The 25,107-nt window shown below is 47.1% G+C and overlaps 5 protein-coding genes across 5 annotated transcripts; 4 read left to right on the top strand and 1 right to left on the bottom strand.

Annotated features, from left to right (window-relative positions):
* Nucleotides 1–4,067: 4,067 nt before the first annotated feature.
* LOC117894422 (solute carrier family 22 member 3) lies at nt 4,068–7,334 on the top strand. Its single transcript, XM_034801465.1, has 5 exons — nt 4,068–4,567; nt 4,649–4,892; nt 5,816–5,919; nt 5,982–6,932; nt 6,991–7,334. Exons 1-5 carry the CDS (start codon nt 4,338–4,340, stop codon nt 7,043–7,045), a joined length of 1,584 nt encoding a protein of 527 aa, XP_034657356.1. The 5' UTR covers nt 4,068–4,337; the 3' UTR covers nt 7,046–7,334.
* A 241-nt stretch (nt 7,335–7,575) lies between these two features.
* On the bottom strand, nt 7,576–10,507 carry LOC117894418 (DNA polymerase eta). Its single transcript, XM_034801429.1, has 3 exons — nt 10,000–10,507; nt 9,440–9,936; nt 7,576–9,373 (listed from the first exon to the last, which is right to left on the bottom strand). Exons 1-3 carry the CDS (start codon nt 10,429–10,431, stop codon nt 7,618–7,620), a joined length of 2,685 nt encoding a protein of 894 aa, XP_034657320.1. The 5' UTR covers nt 10,432–10,507; the 3' UTR covers nt 7,576–7,617.
* Nucleotides 10,508–10,655: 148 nt separating this feature from the next.
* On the top strand, nt 10,656–17,895 carry LOC117893453. Its single transcript, XM_034800071.1, has 7 exons — nt 10,656–10,826; nt 12,184–12,502; nt 12,573–14,583; nt 14,654–15,058; nt 15,117–16,572; nt 16,629–16,722; nt 16,786–17,895. The coding sequence occupies exons 2-7, from the start codon at nt 12,205–12,207 to the stop codon at nt 17,124–17,126; spliced, it is 4,605 nt and encodes a 1,534-aa protein (XP_034655962.1). The 5' UTR covers nt 10,656–10,826; nt 12,184–12,204; the 3' UTR covers nt 17,127–17,895.
* Nucleotides 17,896–18,029: 134 nt separating this feature from the next.
* Nucleotides 18,030–20,265, top strand: LOC117893454 (solute carrier family 22 member 3-like). Its single transcript, XM_034800072.1, has 6 exons — nt 18,030–18,483; nt 18,539–18,776; nt 18,846–18,949; nt 19,009–19,784; nt 19,846–20,027; nt 20,086–20,265. Exons 1-6 carry the CDS (start codon nt 18,272–18,274, stop codon nt 20,260–20,262), a joined length of 1,689 nt encoding a protein of 562 aa, XP_034655963.1. The 5' UTR covers nt 18,030–18,271; the 3' UTR covers nt 20,263–20,265.
* Nucleotides 20,266–21,119: 854 nt separating this feature from the next.
* On the top strand, nt 21,120–23,690 carry LOC117894475 (organic cation transporter protein). The gene is made up of 6 exons (XM_034801576.1): nt 21,120–21,697; nt 21,752–22,001; nt 22,063–22,166; nt 22,223–22,992; nt 23,054–23,235; nt 23,300–23,690. The coding sequence occupies exons 1-6, from the start codon at nt 21,468–21,470 to the stop codon at nt 23,504–23,506; spliced, it is 1,743 nt and encodes a 580-aa protein (XP_034657467.1). The 5' UTR covers nt 21,120–21,467; the 3' UTR covers nt 23,507–23,690.
* Nucleotides 23,691–25,107: the final 1,417 nt, after the last annotated feature.

Here is a 25,107-nt window from a genome sequence, read left to right as displayed (position 1 = left end):
ATGTAGCTACCATGTAGAACCAGCAGCGAAAGTACTTATGTATAATGATTTGAAGCACACAAAAATATCACTTTTCAAACTAGAATGCAATGAAGTGGCAACCTGTAGGTGTGCCATGGATATTTTATAACTAAAAAAGTATCTCCCGTTCATGTCTACTTTGTTGGTGCATTTTAGAGTGCAACGCGTTGCTTGCGCAAAGCTGCGGGTACCTTGCTAGAATTGGATTGCGATTGATGGCACCACAGAGGCACATAAGTAAGCGGAAAATAAATTAATGAATAATTGAGAAATGAAAGTTAAAATGAAAATGAAAGAAAACCTAAGGAAAACTAAACATATTTACAAGTTGAAGAAAACTGCAAGGCAATCATATAACTAGAGCTTCAATAAATAACAAAAAACAAACAAACACGACAAATGTCCGCATAATAGTGAGAGAGGGGCTATGGCTATAAAAATACAAGTTGAAAATGCCTAGAAACGTTTTTGGATAAATATATATTTAAGCCATATTCACAAAATGAATCAAATGTATTTGCGTTATTATTGTGGTTAAAGTAAAGTAAAAGTAAAACAAAACACAAAACAAACAAACAAACAAAACACACAAAAACCAAAAAGGGGAAAAGGACAAAACCAAAAGTTAGTGCCAATTTTTAGTGCAAATTTTTGCGTAATCGTTTTCATTTCAACGTTATAAAAAGTACACCAACAAAAAACAAAACAAAAACATTAACAGCAACCAAAAGCAAACAAACTGTTGGTTTCAGAACCACCAATTTTTGGGAAACTTTCAAAATGGACACGATGAGATCTTGAAGAGGCAAAGACAGAGGTTGGATATGGAGATGGAGACAGACAGATAGTACGAGTAGCACTCAGCACCGCTTAGTTATTGATGTGAAGCAAAGTGTGTAGTGTAGTGTAGAGGCTAGGTAAACCCACGTAAATGTAGATCAGGCCAAGATCCACGATTATTTCGCACAGCAAAACAAACAGCAGATGAACCCGAACAGGAATGAATCACAGGATGTTCAGAGATTGATGGTAGACTATGAAAGCAGCACTGAGAACAGGAACATTTAGATTGCATCCTACGAGTATCAATGGAAAACACACACACAAGACACACACACACTAAAGAAGCGACAGAGAGTTAGAAAGGCAAATGCAAATGCAAAGTAAACGTAAAGTTAAGCCGTAAGTGAAATTAATCTTGTTTATCTGTGTACAACAATAATATTTAAATAATTCTTAAATGTGTATTACGACTCTATACAAAAAACGTAAAGAACAAAAACTCAAAGATAAACCCCATTAAAATACACTACGAGTAGAAGTGAATAGGACGGACTGTCCAGGGCTGAGGCAGAGGCAGAGGCAGAGGCAGATCTAATCAGGCTACACATAGACCACAGCTCTCAGTCAGACAAATCACAGCTCTATGGACGAGCCTCTTCATAAGTTACATAGATACATTATATCCAACCAATCAACCAACAAACCAACACAACATACACACTCACTCATAACATATTGAACATTTATTGAACAAAAACAAAAATCAGCATACAATAAGCAACACAAAAAGGTATTAAAGAATTCTTAAATAATGGCAAAATGTACAAGAAAACGAGTTGAGAGATAAACAAAGCAAGAAAAAACAAAATACTGAAATACAACTCGAAAAGCAAACATTATTTACAACATATTTACAATTCTATATAAATTATATTTAAAAAAGTATTTACATATAAATGGAGGACAAACTCAATGTGTATGTATGTACGTGCGATCCAACATAGAGTGCAAAAGAATCCCCGAAAAACAGGACACGATTCAAGATCATAACAGAACAGAACAGAACAGACACTATCCACACCCAAACACAGGCAAACGTAGGCATCGCATCCCTCGGGGGTGACCCCGACACCCACACTCAGACACACACTGATACAAACATGTGCAATAACGACACACTCACACACTCTCACACGCAAAGTTAAGTGCATTATAATTGAATTTATAGAATTAAATGGATCTATTAAGTGAAATCATTTAAACTGATTACTGATTATGGTTATTATTAACAGTGCATATGTATTTATTCACAACTCATATACACACCCATATATATAAATATACATCTATATATATATATACAAAGCATATATATCGCTAAAGAATATTTTCGTTGATAAAAAAAACCATGTAAGCAAATAAATTTAGTTGCCATATACCAAACAACATCATCATCCATCATATCTCAAACATAAAAAGAAAAAACAAACAAAAAACGATGATGAAAGAAATACATCAAGAGAGAGTACACACGGAGAAAACACTTTGCAAATTTACCCAACAAACAAAAGAGAAATGTAAAAGTGAAGAAAGGTTTTTGAAGGCTACATACATAAATGTGTTTGCGTTCTTTTGAATAAATGTTTTTGAGTCGAATTTTTACTTCAAAAGCAAAACAAAACCAATAAAAAAACGTCACATAAAAATAAATAAAATTAATAGCAAAGAAAAACACACACAGATGAATAAACAGAAGCGTTTGGGATAATTAGAGATACCCTCTTACAGGGTATCTGTGTGAGAGTCATGAAAATTTGCAGAAATTTGAATGTGTGAAAATGTACCACAAGAAGCATGGACAGTGTAAAAGCGAAGAAGAAAACAGAAAAACAAAACGAGAATTTAACACAATTTTTGAATTCATTAAATAAAGGTATGTGTTTAGATATATTCAAAAATAAAGGACGAACTGTTGTTTAAATTCTGCATGGGAGGATACTCGTACAATGGAGATGCATTTCCCTTTTCAGCTGGTTTTTGGCCTAGTTTTAGACAGAGCCTCTCTGATGTATTGATTAAATTAATAAACAATTCACAACTCAGTGAAGGTCTGAAAAAGAATAACAATGACAATGTCATAAAACACCGATAATAATCATAATGAGCATACGACACGTTGTCACCGGGTTTCGATTTAATCAAAGCAAACACATGTGCGGGGCAACAATGGCTGCCGAAAAGGCCACCGCACTTCATTCATAAAATTCCAACAAATTAGCCATGCTCGTAAATTAACAAAACGTATAAAAATGTATAAACAAAGTGAAACAAAGTAAACAAATTTGGTTTCAGTTTTGTCAGGCAACGCTTTGCTAGCTGTTAATTGCCTCCGATAAGTGGAATCTGTGAGCCAAAACGGAATTTCGCTTAATTGTATTTTGACAGCTTAACACACCTGACTAGGAATCTCCGAGCGCTGCCGTTACGTTTAAAAGCCGCAGCACGATCTGAAAAAAAAACCCATTTAAAATCTCAAGCAAAACCAATTTTGTGTGTCTCTGTTTCAGTTTTTTTGCATAGCAATTAGATCTCAGAAAGCAGTTAAAGTTATTATTTATATGGTTTCTCCCGACATGTACTATACTGACTTGTAACCGGTTTGGGCTCAATGCTTTCGATTGGGGAACACTCGATTTAAGTTGGGGAGAACAAAATACCCTTATTTCTGGAAAATAGTTGCATTAATTCAAAAATACTTACCCCTGGTCATGATTATGATAATGAATGGATATAAATATACATAGATTGCGATAGTCGTGCGACAAGTTCGTTCGCCTGACTGCTTGGCTCTCGGCCAAAGTGATCTACATCTACTCAGCAGGTCTGGCAAAAGAATTGGCATTAAATAAGAATTATGGAACTATCACGTTGGCGACACGTGACCAGTGGAAATGTTTCCAATAGCTGACCCACTAAGCCAGTAGAGGAAAAGCAGAATGTGGAGAGGAAGTTGGCTGGAAGACCGCTTCTTTTGGACTTTGTCTACCCGTCACCCTATACAAAACTCCACTCCGGTAATCCACTTTCACCGCAACCAATCCAGCACCGACACACCGCCCGGAGCGCCAACGAACGAGCCTATATAGGGTCCATATAATCGTTGAAAAGGCCTTATCAAGGCTGTTTTCGTAGTCGTGTATTCGGCTGTATGTCGAAGCTCTCAACAGTTGGACGGTGGAGCGAGCTTTTCATTCGTTTGCGAGCTGCGATCGCGATCGCTTCGTTCGTTGTTTGGCTTTTGGATCGTTACGGGATCTCCGATCGGTGTTCGCTGATGGCAGTTCGTTGCGCGATTCTGTCCCGTGCACATCGTTAAAGTTTTTGGCTTCGGATATAAAAATAAATCTACTTACATATATGTTTCGTAAATGAAAATACCCGAAATAGAAGCAACGCGGGTGCAGAAATAAACCAAAACGCGTGTAATTGTGCCCCCCAATCACCTAAGTCAATAAATAAGCAACAATCAGGAAATGGCAGCCAGTGAAGCGCCACCGGCAGAGGCGGTTGTGGAGGTGCAACCACCGGCGCAGCCACCGCCACCAAAGGATCCGGAAGAAGTGACCCTGGATGCCATACTGAAGCACTTGGGTCAGTTTGGACGCTTCCAGCTGATGATCTTTATGCTGATCTGCCTGCCCATGATGTTCCACGCCATGTTCTCAGTGACGTATGTCTTCACCGCCAGCACTGTGACGCACAGGTGAAGTTAATGCCATGCCGCGACCTTGTTGTGGGTTAGTTGTGTGCTACCGAAAATAGAACTCTCCGCAACCACCAACAGATGTCACATTACAGAGTGCGATTCGCCCGAGAGCGCCTACATCGAGCCTTGGACTGAGTTCAGCATTCCCCGGAACGGCAAGGATCTGGACCAGTGCAACCGCTACAACAACGACCAGCTGCCCCAGTGGAACCAGTCCGCGGGGGAGGACATATGCCAAGCCGAGCATTATGGCGCACAAACAGAATCTTGTCCCGACAATAAATTCGTATTCCGCGATAAGGAGCTAACCATTTCCAATGACGTGAGTATCAAAGTGCCTCCGGCAATGAGGGGGGTGTGCATTCCGCATGCCTTATCAGGTGCTACGACAAACGTATGCCAGACGCTGGCTGACTTGGACTTTGATAATAAGTCAGACGATTGCACGGCACACATGTCTCCCGGTCTGTACCAACAGCCGGGAAAAGGGGAAGCCAGAAGCGCATCGAAGTGGCGCTCTCCTCGCATACCTAAGAACAGACAATCAGAACGGGTTCAATGACTAAACTATGACTTAAACACTTGCCTACATGGCCGCTTTGAGTCTTTTACAATCTTAATCAAATAGTGGGCACTCAGTCGGGGCCCGAATGGGTTTACCGCAGTCTACATGGGATTGCTTTAAGTGGTTGTAAAGTGCTTGAGGTATTGAAGCAAAGCAATATATTTATTATTGAGTATACGCACAGTCAGCTGAGTCAACAAAGAGAGAGAGAGAGAGCGCGAGAGAGATTCCATTGTACAGATCCAAAGTTAAACAGAATTTCCCCAAACAACATACGCACAAGATAAACATAGGAGAGTTTTCACGGTCAGTTTTAATGGGTCTCTTCTTGTGTGAAGGTTGATCTCCCTTATCGTCATCGTAATCATAATCATACATAGTCGCACTTGTAGAAAGTGGGCAGCGGGTTGCTCAAGTGGCCTGATGTGCTGACATTCTTTATCACCCAATTGGACACGTATGTGAATGGGATGGGATTGGATGGGATGGGATGGCAGAAAAGTAGCTGACAGATAAGTACCCCTCAAGTCAGGCCACGGCGACTGCCACCCGGCCACCCCACCAGCATGGGAACAGCGAATTATTTTCAAGATACTCATACGAGTATTCATAAGCAAATTAGGGCTACAATTCAATGTAACGAATAGGAGGACTGACTTTCGAATGGAATCTTTTCGCAGTTTGGCATTTACTGCGATGAAGAATGGAAATTGTCGCTGGTCGGCACCATCAACAACGTGGGACAGTTCTTTGGCATTCCGATTGGCGGATATGTGGCAGATCGGTGAGAATGGAAAATCCCCAGCTCTGATCTACCTCCTCTGAGTTTTTGTGTTTCTCTTGCAGCTATGGACGCAGCTTTTCCATCGCCCTGGGCGGCATTATGGGCGCCGTGCTGGGCATCGTTCGCTCCTACTCGCCCAGCTACATTTGGTTCCTGATCTTTGAGTTTCTGGACAACATGACGAGCAGCACTTTGTACTCCACCTGTTTCGTAATCGGCATCGAGCTGGTGGGACCCAAGCGCCGGGTGCTGGCCTGCAGTGTCATCACCGTCTTCTATGCGGTGGGAGAGGTGGCGTTGGCCATGTTTGCCAAGGCCTTCCCCGACTGGCGTATTCTCCTGCGCATCACCTACATGCCCTCTCTGATACTGCTGGCCTACTTCTGGATCCTGCCGGAGAGCGTCCGTTGGCTGCTCAGCCAGGGCAAGGAGGACCGGGCCAAGGGCATCCTGCGTCGAGCGGCCAAGGTAAACAAGCGGAAGCTCTCGGATAGCTTGCTGGACAAGCTCATCCTGGCCAATCGGGACAAGCTGGAGCAGTCGGCGGAGAGCAGATTCCCGATTCGCGAGGCCTTCAAGAACTTCAAGTGGCGCATAGCCAACTGCTCCTTCTGCTGGATCGTCCATGTGCTGGTCTACTATGGACTCAGTCTGAATGTGGTGTTGCTCGATGGCAACAAGTACAACAATTTTGCCTACATTGCGCTCGTGGAGATTCCCGGCTTCTTCCTGCCGCTGCTCATCATGGACCGCTTTGGCAGGCGCTTCTCCCTCTGCGGTCTTATGATATTCAGTGGCGTCTGCTGCATCGGCACCATTTTCGCTGGCGCAGATCAGCCCGTGCTGCAGCTGGTGCTCTTCCTGGTCGGCAAGCTGACCATCACGGCCAGTTTCCAGGTGCTCTACTTCTTCGCCTCGGAGATCTATCCAACGAATCTGAGAAACAGTCTGCTCAGCTTCTGCTCCATGATGGGCAGATTCGGCTCTATGCTGGCCCCCAAACGCCGCTTCTGGTGAGTATTTAGTCATCTCTTCATTCAATTTCCCAATTCTTACCCTTTGCTCTCGTAGGCCAAGTATTATGCCAGTGCTCCAGCCATGCTCTTTGCGGGCGCAGCCATACTGAGTGGCTGTCTTACCCTGTTCTTCCCCGAAACCACTAACTTGGTCCTGCCCACCACAGTGCAGGAGGCGGATGCCATTGGCGTGAAGAAGAAACCCGCAAAGACACAGTCCGAGCAGCCAGGCCAAGTTGTTCCGTAAATCATAGTAATAAGCATAGACACTAGGGCAGCCTGCAAATACAAAGACATTTATCTTTAAAGTCTAAACTGTTATAATATCCATAAGAATAATTCATACTAACTACTCGTATAATATAGCAATAAACAAGCAAGAGTTTTGCTGGGCGGTAACGCAATCGATTTATGTATTGCAGAGTGATTAATGGTCAACACTGGAGTTCAATCTTAAAGCTAAGGCTAAGGCTAGAACATAAAAAAAAATACAATTAACAAAAAATTCATAGTTCAAAATAGATCCTCAATATGGCAGTAATACTTGATGTAACAAAAAAAAAATATGTATTGAAACTGAAGTTGGTCCGTCCTTAGGCTATCCATTTATCTTAGGCCTAGATACAATCGTATACTGATGTTTTGATTTGGAATTCTTAATTCTTAATGTTAAATTGAACAATTAATTGGTTTGTGTAAAGAACTGGGTAATCGGCTTGCTGCCGCCCCTGCCGGAGGTGTTGGCTATGGTGGCATTCAGCTGCTTTTGCTTCTGGTGCTTCTTGGCCTGGCCCGGAGAGCTGTTCTGCTTGCCGAGTGCTGCTGCTCGAGTGCGCAGATCCTGCTGGTTGAGTTCTCGCTGGAGACTCCTGGCCACGTGATAGTCCAAGTGCTCGGGCATACATTCGATCTTGATGTAGGCCTTGCATTCGGGGCATTGTTGAGTGGGAATGTTGCTCGAAGGCGGCTCTACAGGTGGCTTCGCACTGAAGAACTTGGCTATGCTGTTGGCGGGAGCAGTGGAGGAGGACGAGGAGCCTCCACTGGCCGAGCCAACAGACTTCTTTTGCTTTTTGGGCGGCGTCGGCTTGGGCGAAGTCTTCATGGGGCTGAGTTGTCTCTTCTCACGCTGCTCGGTTCTCAATTGGCGACTCAATTCCTGGGCAAAGTGATGATCGCGATGTGTCTGCAGGGCCTTCACATCGTCGGGAATTTTGGCTCCGCACTGATCGCACTTGACCATGGGCAGGAGATCGTGTCGTATCTCGGGCACGGCGTACTCGGCATAGCACTCCTTATAGCTGCTTGTCGAGGAGCTGTTGAGGTGATCAAATTTACGCTTGGATGTGGATGGCTTGAGCTCTTCTTCCGTGAGTGGCTGATACGTTGAGGTTGGTTCCTCTGGTGGCACACTGGTGTTTGCCTTTGATGTGAGGGTTTCATCTTCGATGGTATCTTCATCGAAGTCCTGGGAATGGCTAGCCTCAATTGCGTCCAGTTCTTCGGCCAGTCCCTGCATGTCTGAACTATTATCGGCTGCAGCCTCGAGCTCCTGTGTCTTAGTCTGTTCCTTATCCCCTTGACCTTCGGCAGCCGCCTCAATGTGCTGTTCCTTGGACGCATTTTGTTGCTTTAGGTAGTTGGCAAAAAAGCTTCCCTTCAACTCTGGCGGCGTGGATGTCTGCGTGGACGAGGACCCTTCAGCAGCTCCTTCAGTCGTGGAAACGGCTTTCAGTTTTTCTTTGTACTCTTCGAAAAAACTCTTTTTGGGCGGCGCTCCTGCTGATACTTTAGGGGTATCTTCCACAGGAGCAGGGTCAGCGGGCTTCTTCTCTTCTTTCTTGGCTCCTTGCAAATAGTTGGCAAAAAAACTCTTCATTTTGGAGTCTTCCGTAGGCTTGGGCTTGACTTCCACCTGGACTTTCGGCTGCTGCACAGCCTCCTCGCCACTCACTCGCCTGTTTTTCGCCGCCTGATTGGCGAACATATTCTGCAGGCTATTTTGAGATTTGGAAATGGTCTCAAACTTTCCCACGCTCATTCCAAGGAACTTGACCGAATTATTTAGAGCTGCATCGCTTCCAGGTTTAAGGAACGTTTTCGTATTCGACTTAATCAGATCCAGAGCCAGCTTGGCCAACGTTTCCTGATCGTAGTTATTTATGGAGGTGGACCTAGAACTGGCCACCTCCTCTCCATTAATGTCCTGGACGTACTGGACCACCATCTGCTTGGCCTTTCGGTTGTTTTCCATGAAATCCTTATCCAGCCTATCATTGATTTCGGTGGACAGCTCCCCCAGCCAGTGCTGCAGCGACTTTAAGCCAGTGATGTTGTTCCGTCCGGGAAACTTCTTGCAGCAGCCAATGCTCTTGGAGTAGAAGCGTGGAGTCACCGCCTCCAGATCGATTCCGCGACAGATGTAGAACAACCAAGAGCTGAAATGACAAAAAAATAAATAAGTTCCTTCAGGACTTTCACTGCGAGGGAGGGGAGGGTCTCACCCATTCTTTTCATCAAACTTTCGCTGAAGCTCTGCCTCGGTGTATTTAACCAATTGCCCTAGAAATGTGATGCCCAGAGTCTCGCAGAGCACCTCGCCAAACTTTCCGCCCAAACCCTTGATCTTTCCCACTGGCAACGAATCGAACAGCCCCGGGATCTCCGCCAGCGGTAGAATGGTCTGTTTGTTGGGCTTGTTCAAGCCTGCCGCCAGCTTAGCTAGGATCTTGTTGTGAGCTATGCCCGCAGAGCAATCATAGCCAGTATCCTTTTTGACTGCTGCACGCACCTCTCCAGCTATGGAGGCTCCGATCAGGAGACGAATATCGCTCTGGCGGACGGCGGGCAAGTCGTTTTGGTCGTAGGCGAGTTGAAAACGTTCATCGTCAATGTAGGGATTGGCAAACCGATTCGTTATCTTGTTGACATAGTCCCCAATGTTCGTATAGCCAACGGCAAAGGTGTTGACCAGTTCCTGGGGCTTCAACGCAAAGGCTCCCTACATAGAAAGATGCAAGTGAAAGTGAAAGAATATGTTATGCGGCAGGAATATTATGCTTACACTCTGCAACTGCTTCATGCGGAGATTCACTGTGTCCGTGATGTCCAGGTACGCCTCATCCACAGAAGCACGCTCGAGGAGCTGCGTGAAGCGCTGCAGAACATTGGCTACTTCCTTGCCAGCATCGCGATATTTGCCCGTGTCCGCCTTTTCCCGGATGTTCGGCACTTCGCAGAGCACGATTTCGGTGCACAGCTCTTTCGCCTCGTCCCCACGCATGTGGCGCGTCACTCCTTTGGCCCGAGCTGCGTAATTGACGGCAATGATGCCGCCTCCACGCCATTTGTTGTACTGCACGACGGCCAGGGGCCTGTTGCGGTACTCGGGCTGCTGCTTCTCCTCCACCTGGCAGAAGAAGCAGTCCATGTCCACCAGCAGGACCACCCGGTCGTATTTGTTTTGCATGCTAACATGGCTGCGAGTTGTGCTCATATTTTCATTTCGTGAAAATTCGTAAATATTCTGCACTCAACAAGTTCCCGCAATTTTTTTTTGCATCTGGCATCCCATCCAGTGTGACCTCGCGGATTTGTTCTTAGTTATTTTGGGCCAATTGTGGAAATATACCGAAATATACCGAACAGTTGAGAACGAGTGTGACCGCTTTCGATTTCTGACCCTCACAAATATACTCACAGTAAAAACGGCAACAATTAACACATCCCTAATGGCATTGGCAAATGTTTTTAAACAAATCTCGTTAATTAAATAAATAGAATATGTGCGGGCGGAGAGTTTTAAATTTGAGCAATGCGGTCTGAAAACCGATGCTCGAAAACGGACAAAAAACTTCGAAAACCGCGACAACAAGGAAGCGGTAAAATAATGTGCGTGTTTACAATATTTTCAGCATTTTTGTTTGTTTTTTACATGCTTTTAGATTGTTTATAATGTTTAAAAGAAGTTAATGAACGGTTTAGCAGTGCAGTGTGTTGTCGTTTCTTATATAAATCCCTGGCAAGCCGCAAAATTATTGATTTTTACTGAATGCCGCTGCCAAAATGCAATTTACATACATACACACACGCACGCCCACACCCCCACCCTCCTGCTCCTAGGGTATACTAATAAATGGCAAAGCAGTCGGAGAGAACTGCCCTTGCCCCTTGCCGGCTTCATTTGCATTTGTTGTGTGTGCCTTCGTATTGGCATACCTCGACCTCCCTCCTCTTTCTCCTCCTCCTCATTTGATCACTTCCCAGGTTCATTTGGGTTAATGCACGGATTATTATCGTAGGATTTATTGATTTGGTCAAGCAGCCAGAAATAACTTCTATTATGGCGTGCCTTGCTCTACTTCCGGTATTCCTTCTCTCCGTGTTTAGGCTCGCACCTTTTGACCTCCTTGCCGGCGTTTTGATTGATGCCACCGAGGGTATGCAGAGCAGTCGGTATGTGTGTTCGGTTCTCTATGGCTTAATTAGGGGAACGCACGTAGTAGAAGCGTCGGAATCCGAATCGAAATGGTCGCAGGGCCCAACCTTAGTCAAGTTGGGGAGGCAGGGCGTGCTGTGTATATTGCTGTGACCTATTTTCCTGTCTGTTTTTTCTTGGTGGGGGGAAGGAGGAGGTTGAAAAGGATACGGCGTGAATTCCTGCGGAAGTGAAAGGTGCAGCACTGACCTGTTGTAATATTCTACCTTGAAACTTGACTAAATACGAATCAATGGGAATACATTTAATAATCATTGTTATTCTGAACTAATCGGGCTTCTGTTTTGTGACTTGCATACCCAATGATCATCATCATCATCATCATCATCATCATCATCATCATCATCATCATCAATGTTCTTCCCTCACATCCGGTAGCCTAGCGCTCTCTCCGTGTTCCCAGCTCTCCCTCTGTGTCTTTTTCTCTCTCTCCAGCATAAACGCACAATTATGCTAATGGCTTACATGCTCACATACCGACACACACAAACATCGTACACCGTACACCATCAACAACCACTTTAGCGAGCCCCCGCTAAGCGGTCTGCTTACCCACTCCCACTCCCCAGTCTGAGTTGAGCGTTCGCACTCGCTCTAGCTATCGCTGATGTAGTGGAGAATGGACTGATTCACCGTCAGCAGACAGTCTGTGTGCGTCCGGCGATGAAGTCACTCTGCCCAGGGCGTTGTAGTCGCGATTGTGGAATTTCGAATTAGAGCCTGACCCAAGGTATTTCCTGATTCTTGCAGTGACCAGCAGTTCCAGCAGCCATGGTGAAGATCCTGCAGGCCTACAACTTTGCCAGGCAGCAGACGTATGCCCTCAATGGCGAGATCCTGGCAGCTAGTCTGATTGGCAACAATCGGATTGCCATCAGCAGCGCGGAGCAGTTCATAGAGATCTATGACATTGCCGGGAAGCAGCAGCAGCAGGAGGATGTAACTGGCGATGGAGATGACGGGCAGGCAATCAGTGGAGATGCTGCTGGAGGAGGAGATGAGCGCCTGCCGGTAAGAAACACGCTAGCCACCGTTGGCGAGGTGGTGCAGTTGATCTATTGCGAATCGGGTGAGTGAGGATTCCTGTGGCTGCTCTGAATACAAATTTAAATTGAATTTGAATGATTGTTCCCGCTTAGGCAAGTATCTGCTGACGCTGGAAAAGGAGCAGGCTGGCAGCCCAGTGCACTCATCCTCGACCATTAGCTGCACTTCGAGCAGCAACAGCAATACGGTTTGCTCCGAGGATGACACCAAGATGTTTGTCCGAATCTACGCCAACTTCTGGAAGTTCCCCGATAGCAAGCTCAACGAGCTGCCCATCACCATCAGGATAGCCTCGATGACAACGCCGAAGACGCCGCTGATCGAGAGCATCGATGTGATTGAGCTGCCGTTGCGCAGTCCCCCCGAGCTGGTTCAGTGCTGTCAGACCTCTGGCAACATCATAGTGAGCAGCAGGGACAGGATCTATCTGTACGAGTACACGCAGTGTGTCCACGAGAACACTCAGCCCCGATTCGCATTCATCGATTTTCTGCCCTTCAAGTTCTTTGTGCAGCTGAACTTTGTGCCAATGCGCCTGTGCCTGGCGGAGAATGTCATCGCATGCCTCAGTCACCGATACTGTGTGGCTTTCAAGGTGATTGACGCTCTGGCAAACAGCAAGACAACCGCCGGGCAGGAGCTGAGCTGTTTGGACAATGACTATGGCGGAGGTGCCGGTGGAGACGAGCCGCTCTCGGAGTCCTTGAGCTTGGGCAGCAAGGCGAGTGCCAGCGGAGGAGTGGTTAGCTCCACCCACAGTCAGCAGAGTTGTGAGAGCGACTCCATGCAGTCGACAAGCAGTGGCAAAGCTCCCTTGGCAATGAATGGAGCCCTGCCCGGACGATCTCCGTTGGACTTTAACGTCGCCAAGCTGGTGAACAACGCGTATGGGCGCGAGTTTGAGCCGGAGCTTCGTTCACAGTGGGATCAGAGCGATAATGGTGGCAGCTGTGGAAAGAATGGTGCGTCAGAGGACAACCAGGACATCACTATCACACCCCAGCGAGCCGGGGATATCAAAATCAAACTCGTCAACGAAGCCAAGGCCATGAATGTGCGTGGCATCGCAGGGGGCAATCATCTGGAGGACGCCTCGGTGCAATATGATGTGAGAAAGCTGCTGCAGATCTGCATGAAAACATCCGAGCATCAGCCCAGAATTCTGGACATTTTGCGCTGCTTGGATCTGAAGGCAATCTACCAGAGGAGTGGCCAGGGGACAGACCTGGAGGACGATGAGTACGATATGGGCAACCAGCAGGTGCCCAGTGCCGTCACGACCTTCAAGCACGTCAATCGCAGGACCCTCAAGTCTTCGCAGCATCAACGGTGCATAGGCCATGCTCTCCTGGTGGCCAGCAGCGTGGACGGCTACCTGTATCAGTTCTCCGCTCAGGGGAAATGGTACAGTGAGAACGAGAAGCCCGTGGCCAGCTATAGCTTCACAGCTCCCGTCATCCAGGTGCACATCAACGATTATGTGGTCTTTGCGGTCACCTCGGAGTCTGTGGAGACGCACACCTCGCGCATAGGCCACAAGCTCTTCCACAATCGCTTCGAGTATCCCTCGATTGGTGGCATCTTCCCCGAGGAGTCGGCACCAGACATTACCACGCCCATCGCTGTCGTGGGTCTCGCTGCCTTCATGCACGTTCAGTTTGTCTGCGTGAATCGGGACCAGCTGGTGCTCATCACCAACGCCGCACTGGAGCTGCACAAGCGTCGCAGCACGGGAGAAGTGGCCACAACAACGGTTGCGGTCAAGCGGAATATTGCTGCCAGACTGCTGGCCGAAGCAAAGGCCAAGCACAGCAGCCTTCTGAGGAGCAGCAGCGCTGCTCAGTCCTCAACGGTCACCAATGAGTGGACCCTCTACAACCTGGAGGTGCCCCGAGTGGAGCACGTTATCGAGGATCTCGAGGGCATTGCCGATTCGTATCGCAGTGCGAGCAGCTCGAATTTCTATGATCTCATGGAGGAGGCTCATGTCATGTTGCGCCTGAGCCTCACATTGCAGGGCGAGCGGGTGGGCACGGAGCGCGAGCAGCTGCTGAGGAAAATGTTTACAGCAAACTGTAGAAAATTGGCCGACTTCTCAATACGGTAAGTAGTAGTGGTGCCATTCAATGAGTGTTCCTCCATCGGTTTGATTCCCACCTCTTTCCCCTTGCAGTTCCAGTAGGCAAGAGGTCTATCTGCAGGCAACGGGTTTCTACAAGATGTGCCAGATACAACTGGTGGACATTTACAACAACTACATTCAGCAGTTCATGGACAACGAGGAAGATGTGGAAACAGCCGAATTGGCGGGCCTCATCTACACTGTGAAACTGTTCCTACTTAGCCTGGGAACAGATCGCTTGAGGTCCGCTTTCCTGAACCAGACTGTGCGGCCCTACTTCACCCCGGCCCGAGTGTTACAGCAGGGGTACAAGCAGGTGCCTATTTCGCTGGAGTTTCTCAATATGTTCATCAAGCACGCCCCGGTGGATATACCACAGATCATGCTGTGCTCCCCCGTAGTGGCGGACACCATGAGCGGAGAGCTCATCAACTATCTCAAATACTTGAACACGCTGTAAGGCTGCCAATTACATAATCTAAATGTATTTCAACTATAACTATATATCTTGCAGTTCACCCGATGAAAACCTACTGCTGGCTGTGACTGCTTGCCGCATGTCCAATTATCTGCTGGCCCAGGAAGTCATAGCAAAGTCGACCAGGCGAACCTTGGCCATGGCTTTGATCAAGCACAAGAATGTGCTCTTTGACGACAGCACTGTGATCTATCAGCGACGGCAGCAGCAGCAGGCTGACCAGCAGCAGACATCAAACTCCAGGAAGAAAACCCGTCGAGGCGGTGGGAAATGCAAGCCCCCAAGTGTCTCCACGCCCACGCAAAATGCCATCGTATCCTTTTCGGACTTTTGTGAAACCATTCTGCTGGCCAACGAGCAGCCCGCCCTCATTGAGGCCATCAGCGATGCCTTCATTCACGCACTTTGCATCGAACACAGCCTGACTTTGGATGTGCTGCTTCAACTCTTCCTCAACTACATTGCCTCGCACATTGGTCAGAAGGGCTATCAGACCTCTCAAAAGGTTTTTGTCAGTATTCTGCAAGTGTATTATTATGATCTCTACGATGTGAGTTCGTCGCTGCAGCCTCAAGAGATTCGGTCGCAGACGCCGCCCCAGCTGGATGACGATTATGACGAAGAGTGCAGCAGCTCTCGGGCTCCATCGCTGCACAGCGAGGCGGATGCCCAGTCGCTGTCCAGCTCGTGTGCCAGCTCGGCGCAAGAAGAGAGATCGGCGAGCCTATCGATCAATGGCAGGCAGCAGCGTATAGTCTACGATCAGCTGCAGGAACAGCAGTCGTCGCCATTCCAGAAGCGTAACTCAAATGCCTCGCTTTCGCAACCCCAGCCGGACGACGATCTGGCCATTACCAATCTCAAGGGCCTTAAGATCCTCTTCCGCATGTACATGGGCCGACTAAAGTCACTCAGTGATCTCATTACGGATCTTCAATCCGCGGATGTGGAGCAGCAGTCGAGTCGTGAAGATTTCCTCAACCTGCGCATGGAGTGCATCTCCTATATGGTGGGCATGGCTCCGAACTACTGTCCCAAGCCAATGGTGAGGAATCCCAACGATCCCCTGGCCGGCAAGTTGATCTACGTTCCATTCATACCCGACTACAAACTGCCTGAGGGCGAGGAATACGACCGCCACATCAAATCCTATATACGACCCATTCCTTGTCTGCTGGAGCGTCCTCAGTATCTGAACCGCTTGCCGCCCTTTGAACGCAGCGACTTCAGCTATCCCAGCAAGGACGAGGGCGAGTTCAAGGTCCGCTTTGTTAGCTGGCACAACGAGCTGCTGACCCTGACCCTGAAGATTCAAAGTCTGCTGGCCTCCAGCAAAGTGGATCGAGAGATTATATCGGAGTTTTTGGCCTTCATTCAAAAGACGCCACACTTGATGGGCATAGATAGCTTTTTGGTGATCATATTGCCAAAGAACTTGGCCATTAACTACATGCTGAGCTTCTGTCCCGCCTATCTATGGCAGTATGGAAAGGTGTGTAAAGGTGAGGTTTCTGGCCAAAGTAGATTTTAAAATACATTTACTTTTAGTCTTGCGGCTTTACACCCAAACACTGGGAGAGTCTATTGCGCAAAATTCTCAGCAAGCAAGATGCTTTGCCCAACTGGAAAGTCCACATAACAGGTACACATGTCATATATATAGTCTTTGTTTAAGGAAACGCATTCTAACCATCCTGACTTGCAGAGATCCTTAACAATCTGGTGGCTGAGCTGAGCTTTGAGGAGCTGCTTCAGTGCTTTCCCAGCGAGGTTATTCAAAATCGGAATACAGCGCAATACTTTGCCAAGGAATTTGCTGAAACCTGCGTTCTCTATGAGCACGAGGAGCTCGTCTTCAAGGGTCCGGAGGAGTCTGCCGAGGGCAGGGACCATCTGCCCATGGACAACATCGACGAGGATAATGTGTTCGAACTCACACTGCGCAAGGCAGTGGCCAAACAACGAAGCATTGCCCTAAGGTCCATGATCGAGTCGACGGGGACACAGTTGTTCGATGCTACCAGCAATCCCATGTACAATCTGTAATCTGTATGCTGAACACCAGGGAATAGCAGCTTGTCACAGTCGGTAGTCCCATTTTAACTAGTTACAAACGGAATTATCACATTGCAAATGATAAGATTGATTGATATTAATGTAGCAGGGCAGGCGGTAGAACAACACAAAAACGTTGTTGTTTGTATCTCATGTATTGAACGTATAGAGGGCACCATTTATAGATATATATATGCATCCCATTCATACCACATGTATGTTTAATATGTAATTTGTAGTTGTAGGACTCGTAAACCACCATAACGATCGCATTATTTATTGACACATTCTGTTTGACACAAACGCAACATTTGATAATTATTGTAGCAATGATTTACGGAGCAGGGCGGACGATTGAAGTATCTCCTGTAGGTTGTACAGAAAACTCCGCTGGAGTCCGCTTTGATGCGGGTTATTGGCCATAGTAAACCAGTTAGGGTTAGAGAGTAATGATTAACTTGGAAGGAAGTCCACTTGTATTTGTATTTGAATTTGTATTTGTACGTAATGTTATGGCCCGAGTTTCCTTTGAACGAAGCTTTAATACTCTAATTGGTACATACATACATACATATGTACATATGTACGTCGGTATTTTTACTCTATTTATACACATATTAGCTATCTCACTCACTCTCTATTTACCCACACACACAGAAGCACATTCGAACACACACACACCAACAACAACAAAAACAAAATCAAGTGATATTTTTAATTCTTGCATTGAATCTGAACAATAAAAACATAATTACATTACAATGGCTCCATTGAAGTCTTGATAAGGCGGCAAGGTTAATCACCTACCCATAGCTGCAGCCGCAGCCGCAGCAGTCGCAGATTACTAGTAAATCGCAGACGCCTCTCAGGTTACAGCTAGTCCTAAGTATTATTTAATCCAGCAATTAAGCTCTGCCCGCCGTTTTCAGCGCTCTTTGCAAGCGTGCTTTGCCTGTCCGACCCGACGCCTAGGTAATTGAAACGTGAGAAAAAACGCACAGGGAAACCATTGGGGGAAGATCCACGCCCCCCGGGTGGCGTGAATAATTTTGCCAATTAAGAGAGTTGAGCGTGCGGCATTCCAAGTGGAGGCTGGGTGGCCGAGTCAGTCACTCCGAGACGGTGCTATCAGCAGCATGCTTAAGTTGCAGCCCGAGCTGGACGTGGTCCGGGAAAAGCCAGAGTCGACATCCAACACGGAGGACAGCCAACTGGATACGATTATCGTTCAGATTGGACAGTTTGGTCGCTTCCAGATCACCAACTATCTGCTACTCTGCCTGCCCATCATTTGCAATGCCTTCTACTCAATCTCGTACATATTCACCGCCGGTATTATGGACCACAGGTGAGTGAAAGGAACAGTCTGTCAGTAGCCGCCAACCCACACAAATCATCCGCAGATGCAATATTACCCAGTGCGACAGCCTGGACAGCAGCTACTCTGCTTCATTTTTAGACTTCACGACCCCAAACAGCCATGGCGCATGGGCTCAGTGTGAGCACTTTGCATTCAGCTCTGACATTGACACTGTAACTGCAGCTGCAGCGTGCAATGAAAGCAATTTTAATCAGAGTCGCCTGATCAGCTGTGAGGCAGGCATCAAGCTGGCAGAAGACGAACATACCATAGCAAGCGAGGTGGGTATTGGGATGGTGATGGGATCTTAAATCGCAACCAAACCAACAATATTTTCTCTTCCTTGACAGTTTGGAATCTTTTGCGCCGATCAGTGGAAGCTCTCGATGGTGGGCACAGTCAATAACATAGGACAGTTTGTGGGTATACCCCTTGGAGGATATTTAGCAGATCGGTAAGTGACTTCGAGTCGATTGAAGAAACCTTCTAACATGAAGATACTCCCCCTTCTAGATATGGTCGCAAAACCCTCCTCGTCATAAGTGGAATTCTCAGCGCTTTCGCCGGACTGGCACGCTCCCATGCCCCAAACTATTACATTTTCCTTGGCTTCGAGTTCCTGGACATGGCCGTGGGCAGCACTCTCTTTCCCACCGCCTTCCTAATGGCCCTCGAGCTGGTTGGCCCGAAGCACCGCGTGCTGGCTGCCACTTCAATCACCCTCACCTATGGTTTGGCCGAGGCTGCCCTGGGCTACCTGGCCGACTACATCAGGGATTGGCGGGTACTGCTTCGCGTGCTTTACACCCCGGCACTGCTGCACTTGATCTTTATCTGCCTGCTGCCGGAGAGTGTGCGCTGGCTGCTTAGCCAGTCCAAGGAACTGGACGCCATGAACATTCTGCGCAAAGTGGCCCGGGTAAATCGAAAAGCCGTGTCGGAGCAGCAGCTGAGTGAGTTGATGCGCTCCAACCGCAAGCTCGTGGCTCAGTCCACGGCCGCAGGAGGCCACTACAGCATGCGGCAGATTGTTAATGCTCTGGGCTGGCGCATTGCCCAGTGCTGCTTCGTGTGGTTCACCCACACCTTTATTGCCCTCGGCTTGAGCCTGAACTCCAGCGAGCTTTCGGGCAGCAAGTTCGAGAACTTCAGCATGATGGGGTTCATACAGCTGCCCGGCTCCCTTCTGGGCACAATGATAATGCATCGCATTGGCCGTCGCTGGGCTCTGACCTCATGCATGGCCTGTTGCACAATCTTTCTACTGGCTGTGCCTGCCCTGCAGGAAGGTAAGTTCTTCCCCGAATTGTTCACTTTAACTACTGTCTAAGCTTTGAATCTTTTTTCCAGTTTACCCGGTTACCTCCTCAGTGCTATATTTCATGGCCAAGATGACTTCAACGGGCAGCTTTGTGATTTTGTACTTCTTCACCTCTGAGATCTTCCCCACGAGCTGCCGGAACAGTCTGCTCTCCTTCTGCTCGATGGTTGGTCGCTTTGGATCCATGCTGGCTCCCCAAACTCCTCTGCTGGTGAGTGGTTTCCCGCTCCCGCAAGTCTGTTCCTGCTAAAGACCCTTTCTTCTTGCAGATTCCCTACTACAAGTACTCTCCCCACTTTCTCTTTGCCATTTTTGGCTTTGTCTGCGCCTGCCTCACGCTGTACTTTCCGGAAACCACAAACAAGGCACTGCCCACTACGCTGGAGGAGGCACGCTCCCTCGACAGAAACATGCCAAAGCCCCCGGCAACAAAAAGTGCCGTTTAATCGTAAATCCACAAATGAATTTTCGGCGAATCAGTGAGACGAGAAATCTGATCTGATCGATCATCAAAGGCAATAAAACATTTATAAATATAACAAGAAGCCAGACAGTTTTTAGACATTTTTTATGGTGAGACTTAACGATCGAATTGCCAATAGAATAATTTGGGAATTTGCTGAATTAAATTTGAGTGCGCCTCAACGGAGCTTATCAGCAGTGACTGTTGTTTCCACGACTTATCACCGATTTATGGCTCGCTTCCTTCTATCAAATACGAGTACTCATATTTTCAATTACAAACCGTCAATAATTCACGAGCCTTCCCATTGATTGCGCTTTCAATGGGTTGATATCGCCAGCTATCATTGATTTATCAGTCTCCGCTGGGCAATGGAAGTGAACAAATTGACTGTCAGTCATTCCAGTCATTTGTGTATTCAATTTCCTCATCTAATCATCTTAGGGTTGCACAAATCAAGTGTGAAGCCAAACACTGTCGCTCCCTGAGGACAGGACACAGTCATCGCATGCAGCCAGACAACTTGTTGACCCAGTCGAGCCATCGGCCAGCGGACGGGAACAGCTGTTTCCCCCGTCACTCAGACAGAATGTCTAGCCGTCTGATGGAACAAACAATGCCCGATTGATATCAACAGTTGGATGATAATGTCCAGCTAAACCCATTCAGAATTAAACGTGTGCTACGATTAGGGTGTAATTTTTTATTCACACAAAGTTGTGAAGAGCAAATAGTTTCGGAGTGGGACCGATTAGACCCAGATAGGAGCAGATCAAGCGGCGATAGCGCCAGGCCAGTGGAGGAGAGCAGACAGATTACAAGTAATAAATGTGAGAGCAATTCCAGAGGGAGAGTAGAAAGTACGACTCTCTGCCATGCGGTGTAGCTATAGTTGGAGGCGAATCAAAACAGAGCAAGCTACCCATACCGAGAGAGCACCTCCGAGGGGCACAACGGAGAGCAAACTCAATCGGTTGATGTGGTGCGCGCACAGCGATACGAGTATCAGTCAGTGTGTGGCAGCGAGACGCTCCAGAGTGTCGATGTCTATAAATAAAATATATTGCTGGTAAAGTGGCTAAAGTCTCCAATAGCCAGACCGAAAGTTATAAAACACGCGTCGCACGGAGACCCACACTTAAAAGTGCATTCAACCACGTGCCGTGAAAAACTTTCAATTGAAATACAATGCCAAATCAAAAGGAGGGAAACGGCGCCTCTCCGGCTGCGAGCAACGGAAATGCGGAGGCAGAGCCGAAACCGAGCGACGGAGATAACTCACTGGATGCCATTCTCGTGCGTATTGGCCAGTTTGGACGCTATCAAATCATCAACTATGTGCTCTTGTGCGTTCCCATGCTCTTCAACGCCTTCTTTTCGATCTCATATGTGTTTACCGCGAGCACAGTGGTGCACAGGTGCGTGAACTCAAACTGAAAACAAAACCTGTATAATTTGAGCCTTCTTTTTAGGTGCAACATCACTCAATGCGATAGCCCCGCTAGCGTCTACGAGGAGAGCTGGCTGAACTTTACAGTTCCCTACAAAAGCTCCGCCTGGGACGACTGCCATCGCTATGTGGCGAATGTAACGCAGGAGGTTTACGCTCCCTTCACGGATCCATCGGGGGAGTACTGTGATGCGAAGTACTTCAACGGAGAGACGGAGACTTGTGGCCACGACTTCAAGTTCAGGGATGAAGAGAAGACCATTTCCACGGAGGTCTGCATGTTTTATGTTGGATAAGAGTTTCGTTACTTAATTGTACTTCCCCCTCCCTTAGTTTGGCATATTTTGCAAGGATGAATGGATGCTCTCGATGGTGGGCACCATCAACAATGTTGGACAGTTTGTGGGCATACCAATTGGCGGGTTCTTTGCAGATCGGTAAGTTTAATGAGATCCTTTCAGATTACTGTGGAACTTTCCATTTGCCTTTTCAGATATGGACGCCGAACAATGTTGGCCATTGCTGGCGCACTGAGTGCACTCATGGGTGTTATTCGCTCCCTGTCGACCAACTACTACATGTTCCTGTCCTTCGAGTTCCTCGACATGGCCGTGGGCAGCACACTCTTTCCCACGGCCTTCCTGTTGGCCATTGAGTTGGTTGGCCCCAAGCGTCGCGTGGCTGCGGCCACAATCATCACAATTTTCTACTCCCTGGGTGAGGCTTTCCTCGGCTTCCTGGCCTCGCAGGTCCAGCACTGGCGCTGGCTACTTCGTGTACTCTATGCCCCTGCTGTGCTGCAGATACTGTTCCTGTGGGTACTGCCAGAGAGCGTGCGCTGGCTGCTCAGCCAGGGGTCGGAGGAGCGAGCAGCTGCTGTGCTGCGACGTGCGGCGCGCATCAACAAACGGCCCCTGCCGGATGAGCAGCTGGACGAGCTGCTGGCCACCAATCGCCAGAAGCTAAGTCAGGCCAACGAGAGCCAGTACCCCATAATGAAAGCCGTACGATTCTTCTCGCTCCGCATTCTCAACTGCTGCCTCTGCTGGTTCACCCACACTCTGATCGCCCTGGGACTCAGCCTCAACTCGGTCAACTTGGGTGGCAACAAGTACACGAACTTCATGCTGAACGGCTTCATCCAGATCCCCGGTCTCCTTCTCCCATTGATCATAATGGATCGAATCGGCCGACGATACTCGCTTTGTGCCTCGATGCTCCTCTGTGCGATCTGCATGGGCGCCTCCGCAGGCATTGCAGAAGGTAAGCTACCGATAAATTCAGGTACAAATGTGACAGTTAAACATCGCTTCCTTCTGCACAGATAACTACGCTGGTGCTCTCACATTGTTTCTTATTGGAAAGCTAGCCATCACCTGCAGCTTCCAGATTTTGTACTTCTTTACCTCCGAGATCTTCCCCACCAATGTGCGCAACAGTCTGCTTTCCCTTTGCTCCATGGTGGGTCGCATTGGCTCCATGCTGGCTCCCCAAACTCCTCTTCTGGTGAGTACCTGTAGGAGTTGAATCCACCATCTAACCAGTCTGACATATTCCTCACTCTATCTAGGCCAAGTATTACGTTTACGCACCGCAAATTCTTTTTGCCAGCTTTGCTCTGATGAGCGGAGTTCTTACCCTGGCATTTCCGGAGACGGCAGACAAGGTGCTGCCCACCACCATGGAGGAGGCGCGAGACCTTAATCTGGCAAAACGCAGGGGCCCGGCTGTTGTGGGTGATGAAGAAGAAGGTCCTCGAGCGCGTAAGATGTGTTGATCTACGTCCGTCCGGTGTTTGTTCCATGCTGTCCGAGAAAGCGCCAAAGATTTCGTAGCCTAAGTTTAGGAAAGCCAATGATGCATTTGTTAATTTCGTTATGTTTTAGTTAGGTTTTGTAGGTAATTGTCGATTTTATTTCACAGACAACAGCATTTTAACAACAAATAAAAATTACATTTTATATTCAAGTTTTCTACATACATTCTACATGTGTGGATTGTTCATAGCAAGGAAATCCACCAACTTTTAAACTTACGCTACTCTCCGGGTGGGGGCGCCAGTGTAAAATGTAAAATCTCAATATACAAAGATGCACACTGTTTATTACATCTCAGTGTAGTTCCATGCATTTGAATAGTTTTTGAATTTTATAACTTTTATTGTTTAATATAATATACATCATATATGTATAATATATTTAATATAAACAAATTGCTTTTTTTTTAAATATCCATTCCATATCCATGTCCAATCTAATAAGTTTATCGGATAAAAATATTTGTTCCTCAAAAGTGATCCCAAAAAAGTCGGCGGAAATTGGCCATTTGGAATCTGGCTAACTAGGGACAAATGTAAGAACGTGATCGAAGTAGGTCTACGAGCCAGATTTGTTGATAACAAGGAAGCAGGTCAAGGGCTCTTTTTCTCTCTCTCACTCTTTGGTAATCAGTTGGGAATTGAAATAGGTAGAATTTGTGTGAATTTATTTTCGCATGGGGTACGACTAGAAAAGTGACAAATTAAACTACTCCTATTTTGAAAACCCATGTAGATACGTTCTAAAATTTAGAGAGATGTCTAGACTTGCTCACTCTTTCTCACTATAATTTTCTCTGTCCCTTTCTATCTCTGTGGGGGTGACCAAATTATTTTTAGTTCAGAATTATGGCCCGAAACCCTAAAACGACACCAAGTCTTCTTCATTTTGCACCTCACACAATTGCCAAAGTTTTGTGTGGTTCAGAAGAGCAGTTCTAGATGGATGGTGCCTGGGCAGGTCCCCCATCTGTCCTTAACATCACCATGGGGCCAAGGCATGATCTGCGAAGTACCTGATTTCCCTGGGAACCAGTCAATTGACAATAAAATGCAGTTCCGCATTGACAGCTCACAATTGTTTCCGAGTATATGATAGAACCGCTTTGCACTTCAAGTGGTTTCCTTTCCCCTTCCAAACGAGCAAACGAGTACTCGAAGCATTTGTTAGCAATGCAGAGCTCGTGGCGGGGTGAAGGTAATGCCATACAATAAACAATGACAATAAACATCTTGGCCCATTGGTGCAATAAACAAACAAAAGACCAACGCCCCAAAAATAGACGGCACATTGAAGGGAACAATTAAAAGCATTTGACACTACCCGTGGTACATATGTATGTATGTAGATACTGTGCCTGTGTCTCACTTTATGAATGGCAAATGTGATTTTGTTTATGAGTAATGGAAATTGCAATTGAATAATAGGGAGGAGATTGGCCTCAGGTATCGGGTATCGGGTCTCAGAGGTGCTCTTATCTTGGTAGAAATTGCTAGTTAATTGCTGACTACTTACGCGCATCAGTTCTCGATGCTATCATCACGACCACGACTACGTCCAC

This window comes from Drosophila subobscura, chromosome J, assembly GCF_008121235.1.
Source record: "Drosophila subobscura isolate 14011-0131.10 chromosome J, UCBerk_Dsub_1.0, whole genome shotgun sequence".
Classification (NCBI taxonomy): Eukaryota; Metazoa; Arthropoda; class Insecta; order Diptera; family Drosophilidae; genus Drosophila; species Drosophila subobscura.
This window is presented reverse-complemented; position numbering and strand designations above follow the sequence as displayed.

What these genes read in the sequence shown, in the direction of transcription:
- LOC117894475 (XM_034801576.1), top strand. Translation starts at nt 21,468, where the DNA reads ATGCCAAATCAAAAGGAGGGAAACGGCGCCTCTCCGGCTGCGAGCAAC. An exon ending in AGAAGACCATTTCCACGGAG is followed by an intron (nt 22,002 to 22,062) that starts GTCTGCATGTTT and finishes CCCCTCCCTTAG; the next exon opens with TTTGGCATATTTTGCAAGGA. An exon ending in GGCGGGTTCTTTGCAGATCG is followed by an intron (nt 22,167 to 22,222) that starts GTAAGTTTAATG and finishes TTGCCTTTTCAG; the next exon opens with ATATGGACGCCGAACAATGT.
- LOC117893454 (XM_034800072.1), top strand. Translation starts at nt 18,272, where the DNA reads ATGCTTAAGTTGCAGCCCGAGCTGGACGTGGTCCGGGAAAAGCCAGAG. An exon ending in GCCGGTATTATGGACCACAG is followed by an intron (nt 18,484 to 18,538) that starts GTGAGTGAAAGG and finishes AATCATCCGCAG; the next exon opens with ATGCAATATTACCCAGTGCG. An exon ending in AACATACCATAGCAAGCGAG is followed by an intron (nt 18,777 to 18,845) that starts GTGGGTATTGGG and finishes CTTCCTTGACAG; the next exon opens with TTTGGAATCTTTTGCGCCGA.
- LOC117894418 (XM_034801429.1), bottom strand. Translation starts at nt 10,431, where the DNA reads ATGAGCACAACTCGCAGCCATGTTAGCATGCAAAACAAATACGACCGG. An exon ending in GCATGAAGCAGTTGCAGAGT is followed by an intron (nt 9,937 to 9,999) that starts GTAAGCATAATA and finishes CTTTCTATGTAG; the next exon opens with GGAGCCTTTGCGTTGAAGCC. An exon ending in AAGTTTGATGAAAAGAATGG is followed by an intron (nt 9,374 to 9,439) that starts GTGAGACCCTCC and finishes TTGTCATTTCAG; the next exon opens with CTCTTGGTTGTTCTACATCT.
- LOC117894422 (XM_034801465.1), top strand. Translation starts at nt 4,338, where the DNA reads ATGGCAGCCAGTGAAGCGCCACCGGCAGAGGCGGTTGTGGAGGTGCAA. An exon ending in GCCAGCACTGTGACGCACAG is followed by an intron (nt 4,568 to 4,648) that starts GTGAAGTTAATG and finishes AACCACCAACAG; the next exon opens with ATGTCACATTACAGAGTGCG. An exon ending in GGCGGATATGTGGCAGATCG is followed by an intron (nt 5,920 to 5,981) that starts GTGAGAATGGAA and finishes TTTCTCTTGCAG; the next exon opens with CTATGGACGCAGCTTTTCCA.
- LOC117893453 (XM_034800071.1), top strand. Translation starts at nt 12,205, where the DNA reads ATGGTGAAGATCCTGCAGGCCTACAACTTTGCCAGGCAGCAGACGTAT. An exon ending in CTCAAATACTTGAACACGCT is followed by an intron (nt 15,059 to 15,116) that starts GTAAGGCTGCCA and finishes TATATCTTGCAG; the next exon opens with TTCACCCGATGAAAACCTAC. An exon ending in ATCTATGGCAGTATGGAAAG is followed by an intron (nt 16,573 to 16,628) that starts GTGTGTAAAGGT and finishes ATTTACTTTTAG; the next exon opens with TCTTGCGGCTTTACACCCAA.